Source organism: Cannabis sativa, chromosome X (genome assembly GCF_029168945.1).
Source record: "Cannabis sativa cultivar Pink pepper isolate KNU-18-1 chromosome X, ASM2916894v1, whole genome shotgun sequence".
Lineage (NCBI taxonomy): Eukaryota > Viridiplantae > Streptophyta > Magnoliopsida > Rosales > Cannabaceae > Cannabis > Cannabis sativa.
In genome coordinates this window covers 80,917,513-80,924,427 of record NC_083610.1, presented here as the reverse complement: position 1 = coordinate 80,924,427, position 6,915 = coordinate 80,917,513, and the positions used below count along the sequence as shown (strand labels likewise).

At 32.9% G+C, this 6,915-nt stretch overlaps 1 protein-coding gene across 1 annotated transcript; it reads left to right on the top strand.

Annotated features, from left to right (window-relative positions):
- The first annotated feature begins 3,192 nt into the window (after nucleotides 1-3,192).
- On the top strand, nucleotides 3,193-6,838 carry LOC115699852 (mitogen-activated protein kinase kinase kinase 5). Its single transcript, XM_030627396.2, has 10 exons — nucleotides 3,193-3,909; nucleotides 4,028-4,729; nucleotides 4,836-4,923; nucleotides 5,013-5,075; nucleotides 5,176-5,339; nucleotides 5,414-5,489; nucleotides 5,590-5,649; nucleotides 5,756-5,881; nucleotides 5,976-6,197; nucleotides 6,287-6,838. Exons 1-10 carry the CDS (start codon nucleotides 3,494-3,496, stop codon nucleotides 6,419-6,421), a joined length of 2,052 nt encoding a protein of 683 aa, XP_030483256.2. The 5' UTR covers nucleotides 3,193-3,493; the 3' UTR covers nucleotides 6,422-6,838.
- Nucleotides 6,839-6,915: the final 77 nt, after the last annotated feature.

Here is a 6,915-nt window from a genome sequence, read left to right as displayed (position 1 = left end):
TTTGAAATCGATAAAATATAATGAAGCTTAAAGAAATATATTATAGACAAAGAATAAGACCAGATTTTTTACGTGGTTCAAGGATTAACGATCTCTAGTCCATGAGGCAATATTATTATGATAAGACTGGAAAACCTTATTGATTTACACAAGTATTTTGCCAAGTGTTTGAACCCTAGGATTTGCCTGAGCACTAAAGGAATGAGATTCTAACCATTTGCATCAGTGAGTTTTCTTTTATTTATAGTGCTAGGGTTCTAATATGTACGCATTGCCCACTGATGGGGTAAACACAGATAATACATTGACTTTAGGTTCATTTGGTAAAGCCTGGCCCATGAGGCATTGATCTTCTTCTGACGTGGATGTCATATCACGTTGATAGTTGTCAAATCATGTCATATTTTTGTGGATAATAAAGACACGTAAATGCTTGATTGATAATTACTTTATTTCCTTATTCGAAAGATACGAATCCTGAACATGATCTTAGAAATAAAGCCATGATGTTGTGGGATTTGATAATAAATTGCTATGAGACAGAGTTGGATATTCAAATGCTCATTAAATCACTCATCTGAAAGATCTATTCGATGCCATCTGAAGATACGTTGTGCCAAAGGTGTATCTTGTCTAGACGAGCCATCTGCCCAACATCTGGAAGGCTTGACTTCGCTAATAGATCTAGTCCATTATCTTGATTGGGCCTGCGACTGGGCCTAGAACAGTTGACCTAAAACTATCTTAAAATTGCACGTGTCATCCATCTAGAAACACGGATAACATACCCTATTTTGAAATCATAAGATTTATTATTTCTATTAGGGATATTGGCGGTAAAACTACTTGAATTTTATTTTTTTTAACACTTAACCACATAAACCAAAATTTTGACGGCAAAACCTACTGAGCCCCTATTCCTTTTTTCTCTTTACACTTCTGTACAAAAATCTCAATTAAGTGCCACAGTGGACTGTCCACGTGTACACATGATAAATTTTGAGTGGTCTACATAATATTAATTATTAAATATTATAACAAATAATTTAAAAATTATAAAAAAAAAATTACAAAAAAAATTATTATTATTTTTTTTCTTTTTGTTTCTTTCTCTTTTTCTTCCTTTCTTCTTCACTTCGCCTATTACCATGCCTAAAACTAGGGGCCTCGATTCTCCTTTTCCCTCTCTCAACCTCCCTTTTGCGGCAACAACTCCCTATTTCTCGCCATCGACCTAGAAGATCAACTCTCATTTTCTCGCCCTCGACCCAAAGGATCGACTCCCTATTCTCACCCTCGAATCCCTCTTTCTCAACCTCAATTTCCTCTATCTTCTCCCTCTGTCTTGTCGTCGACCCCAAAGCCTCACATCTGATCCAATCTACCTTCTTTTTCTCCCTCAGAGTGTCTCTTCTCTTTAGGATCTATCTTCAAAATCTTCCATGTGCCCTAGCCGATCCACTCTACCACCGTTCGCTATCAACCTTAAACCAAATCACATCATTAGACTAGCGCGAGAATGAATCCTTCTGCGTTCTGGGTTTTCTTTTATGCTCTATTTTTGTGTTTGTGTATGTCTAGGGTATGTATTTGCTTTGAGAATGGAGAATTTTCAACTCATGTTTTGGTTTCCTAAAAAAAACGAGGTATTTGATTTCGCAAGAATTTGATAATGAGAATTAAAGAAAATGCTAAGGATTTTTTCTTTATTTATGTAAATTATAATCTAAGTTTTTTTGCCATATATATTTATCTACATCTGCTAAAGGTGATTATTTTTGGTGTGAAGGTGATAATAGTGGTGGTTATGGTGTGATGGTGGTAGAGGTGTGGTGGTAGTGATAATATTGGTGGGTGGTGTTGTTGGAGAAGAACATAGAATAAAGAAGAAGAAGGAAAAAAAGAAGTAATTTATTTGTTTATTTTAAATTTTAATTTTATTTAATTTTTTAAGATGACTTTGTAATTTTAAAATTATTTTTATAATATTTTGATAATTAATATTACGTGGATCACTAAAAATTTACTACACGTGTATATTTGTGTACATGTGAGCAGTCTACTATGACACTTAACTGAGGTTCTTTGACGAAAGTGTAAAGAGCAAAATGAAATGAGGTTTTAGTAGGTTTTACCATTAAAATTTTAGTTTATGTGGTTAAGTATTAAAAAAAATTAATTTAAGTAGTTTTGCCGCTAATATTTTTCTTTCTATTTAATTAACTTCTAAAAATAAATTGTCAATTTAACTATGACTAACTCAAAAAGGAAGAGAAAGAAAAAAGAGTTGAAAATATGAAACTTTAACAATAAATTTCATGGAAAAAAATTATGTAATAATATAAGAAGATGAACCAAGTTGTCAAAACTAAATAAAAAAAAAGAATTTTGTAATACAAATACAAACTGACGAGTTAATATTATTTTGCATATTGTAAATTTGTAATGAGGTCAATGTCTTGTTATTTTTCTGTTGTTTTGTAACTGTCTTCTTTGTTATTTTATAATTATTTTCATGTTATTGTTAAAGTGAATCAATTATTTTTCAGCTGTTTTAATTATTTTTTTTTTTTTACTAAAACACAATATTTTTTATAATTTTAAAACTTTAAAATATTATTTTTGAATATTTAGTAATGTTAAAATATAAAAATATTTATTTTTTTTCTGTAAGAACTCGTTTTTAATATATTCTTTTACTATTTACCGGTTAAAAAGGTTTCCAACAAGAGAAATGAGGGGCATGATGACTGGTGGAGCTAGCTTCGACTTGGATATGAAGCCAAGCCAAGCCAAGCCAAAGCCAAGCCAGGGTAGGTGGTCTAATTTTCTGATTTGACAATTCAATGGTGACACCAAAAACAATATTACCCATTATAGAAACACGGTGAATCGTAGATTTTGTCAACCTTTATTTTCCATGTACACAATAATAATAATAATAATAATTATACGAGTATAAAGATACTATATAAGCATTAATAATAATCCTTGTAGTCACCGGGAGACACGTATTGGAAAATGCAAACTAGTGACAAACTTTCTACACTCTAATGTTCCCCCTTCAAAAAATATATAATAATATTACGTTATTAAAATAGTAAGAAATTCTGTGTCGTGTTTCTGACTCCCAAACCAATGTTAGCAACAACAACATGTATATTATTATTATTATGTGTTACTACTACTTCTTCTTCAAGTTGAACAACACCAACTCACCCAATTCAACCCTTTAAGATAAGGAAAAAAAGAAAGAGCAGTTGAGTTTGAGGTCGAGGTTTCAAGTTTTCAATTTCAACTCATTATGTCAAACTGTTGACTGACTCAATATTCCATATTTATTAACAAACAAAAACACACACAAGAAAAGAAAATAAAGAAAGAACAGAGGAGTTTCCTAAAAAACACACCAAGGCTTAGCAAGCTTGGCTAATTAATAATATGGCTTTGGGTCATTAATACTACTACGAAGGTGTTTACTGGAGAGGAAATAATGGCTTCTTCACCAGAACTCGCCTTCCAAAACTACTACTCCCAAATAATAATGCCTTCTCCTAATTCTTCTTCTTTCTATGTCTTTAACTGTAGTAGTGATGCCACTGACACTACCGTAAATACTTCTCCTACTATTTCCTTTTCAGATCTAGGAGAGCGTCGTCTCACGCGACAGAGGAAACTCCGTTACGTTACAGATCAAGAGTTGGGTATTACAAACTTAAATATTCACCGTTCTTCTCGTTCTTCCCCAACTTCTCCTGACTCTGATGACCGGAAAATCGGTTCCCCACGTGCCCGTTCTGAACGACACTGGTCTTTCTCCTGCGTCCCACAACCCTTGCCACTCCCTGGTTCTCCATTGGTTCGGCGACCTGAGTCTTCCTCTGAAGGTTTCGCTTCACCGTTTGGAAGGTCACTTAATTCTTACAAAGTTTAAAGCTTTTTATTTATCGGTGTTATGGGTTTTCACTTTTCAGTTAATCCAAACTTAATTTTGTACTAAAATTTTGTTACTCTGATTTTTTATCAGGAAAACTCCAAGGAGATTCTCTACTGATTCAAATCATGTTGTTCCGATTAAGGGGAGTGCGATTTCAGCTCCAAATACTTGTCCACTTAGTCCCAAAAGATCAAATGTTAAAGAAACCATTTTTTCATCATCATCATGTCATGTTCACATTAGCCCCAACAAAAGATCATCAAACGGCGGAGGCATTTCCTTCTCTCATTTCCCCAATATTTATGGTAATAATCTACAGGAACCCAATAACAGAGCCGAACCTCATCATAACTTGCGAGTCAATGTCCCATCAAAGAGTGCTCCATCAAGTCCACGAAGATCACGCGCCGATGATCGGGAGTTACAGAACATCCTGGCAACCGGTAATTCTCGCACCCTATCTCCGGTTAGAATCCGGCATAGCGTAGACCATTCTTCTTCTTCTAATAATAATAATAATAATGGTCGAAATGACCATAATACCCCTAAGAGTCCAAAGAGAAATTCGTTTCCCTCTCAATATAATAATAATAATAATAATAGTAAAAGACCCTTGACCGAGACTTATGCCCATCCTTTACCACTCCCTCCCGGGCCCACGCTATCATCACAGCCTGTTACCCTACCCCGTAACACAGACGTATCATCATCATCATCGATTAAAGGTCAATGGCAAAAAGGTAAACTAATCGGACGTGGCACATTCGGAAGCGTGTATATGGCTATGGACCGGTAATAATAATAATAATAATCATAATAATACTAATGTCACTATCCTTTACCTTTGATTTTTCAATCTTCTTAATGTAAAAATATTTAGTCAATTTTCTTAATGTAGAAACACTGGGGCCTTATGTGCAATGAAGGAAGTGGATCTTATTCCAGATGATCCTAAGTCTGCTGAATGTGTAAAACAACTGGAACAGGTATCTTTCACATTTTAGAATTATATATATATATATATATATAAAAACATGTTTGGTTCTTATTATATATTGGTTATAATTTGTTGTAGGAAATTAAAGTTCTCCGTGAACTTGATCACCCTAACATTGTGCGGTACTATGGTTGTGAAAAAGTAAGTCAATATAATGATCATAATAATCAATGTAGTTAATTTGCTTGTAGTAACAATAAGTTAATTATTAAGTTATGTTGTTATATATTGTAATTTGTAGATCGAAGATCACTTCTACATATATTTAGAGTACGTTCATCCTGGTTCCATCAATAAATATGTCCGTGAACATTGTAGAGCTGTTACAGAGTCTGTGGTTCGTAATTTCACACGCCATATTCTCTCTGGATTAGCTTATTTGCATGGTAAACAGACAATCCATAGGTGAGTAAGAATGATATATATATTATGAATTAGGCTCTATGTGTATAATTCTAACAAAGATCTCTCTTGCATAGGGATATCAAAGGTGCAAACTTACTTGTTAATTCTTTTGGGGTTGTTAAGCTTGCTGATTTTGGAATGGCAAAACATGTAGGTCATCACTTTTAAATTAATAAAAGATTCATACATACATATATGATATGTGTGTGGAGATCAAAATGAGTAATTTGGTTTTTTTTTTCTGCTTTAGCTTACAGGACTATCATATGAACTTTCAATGAAAGGCAGTCCATATTGGATGGCTCCTGAGGTACCATATACTAATAATTAATGTAATTATTACGTATATTAGTTACATTGGTTACATGTATGTAATGTAATGTAATGACTATATACTATAAATATGAAAATTGCAGGTGATAAAAGCTGTGATGCAGAATAACAGCAACCCTGATGTTGCATACGCTATTGATATATGGAGCTTAGGGTGTACCATCATTGAGATGATGAATGGCAAACCCCCATGGAGTGAGTTCACTGGGGTGAGTAACAATTATTAATACATAACATGAAATGTTAGTACTATTCTAAGCTTTAATTTTCTCTTCACAACCTTATATATATAATAATTGGCAGCCTCAAGCTATGTTCAAGGTGTTGAACAAAACACCACCAATACCAGACACATTATCATCTGAGGGAAAAGATTTCCTCAACATTTGCTTTAGGAGGAACCCAGCCGAGCGTCTCTCGGCTGCTGCGCTGCTTGAGCATCCCTTTGTCGCTGTGCGAAAATCGCAAAAAAATAATACTAATCAGGATGTTTCCAACCACTTCTCTGCAGCAATGAATCTTGTGGTAAGTAGAAAATTAAAATAAAATAAAAAAAAAATTAGTATAATTTGATATCATATATTAATTAATGTGGTTTATATGCAATGTTGTAGGATAATAATAGAATGCTTAATGGTGAAAGTGATGATGGGCGTAGCAAGCATAAAATAGATTTCTTGTCCTTCTCTCCACGCACAACTCTGCCCTTTAGTACCAATATCTCTTCTCCAAGGACACTAACGTTTTGATATTATTTCAAGAAATATTTTTACTTTTTTTTTTTTTTTGGTTTATTTACAAATATATTTCTTGCAAGAAATATATGATTAACTGTATGTAACATAAAAGGGTTTTTTTTTTTTTTTTTTTAATGGAACATCTAATTTTTGGAAGAAAAAGATCAAATTATTAATTGATGAAAATACACCCTGTTGTTTTGGAACATGAATTATTTCCATACAACTTCTTAACATTCATTTATTTAGAACTTGTTTTTGGAAATTATTTATTTTTCAAACTTCAACGGAGAAGAAGAAGAGTGTGTTTTTGTCAGTTGATTTTTCTTTTCTTCTAAATTTATTATTTGTTTTAATTTGGTTTGAAATTCAAACTGTATGTTCCATTGATTAATTATATATATAGTGAAGTCGAGTGTAGTTTGTTCATTTTTAGAAATGTTATTGTATTTGTAAATGATCAAAATCATCATCGGAGCTATGTATCTACCTCATTTGTTTGTGAA

What these genes read in the sequence shown, in the direction of transcription:
- LOC115699852 (XM_030627396.2), top strand. Translation starts at nt 3,494, where the DNA reads ATGGCTTCTTCACCAGAACTCGCCTTCCAAAACTACTACTCCCAAATA. An exon ending in GGTAAACAGACAATCCATAG is followed by an intron (nt 5,340 to 5,413) that starts GTGAGTAAGAAT and finishes TCTCTTGCATAG; the next exon opens with GGATATCAAAGGTGCAAACT. An exon ending in CATATTGGATGGCTCCTGAG is followed by an intron (nt 5,650 to 5,755) that starts GTACCATATACT and finishes TGAAAATTGCAG; the next exon opens with GTGATAAAAGCTGTGATGCA.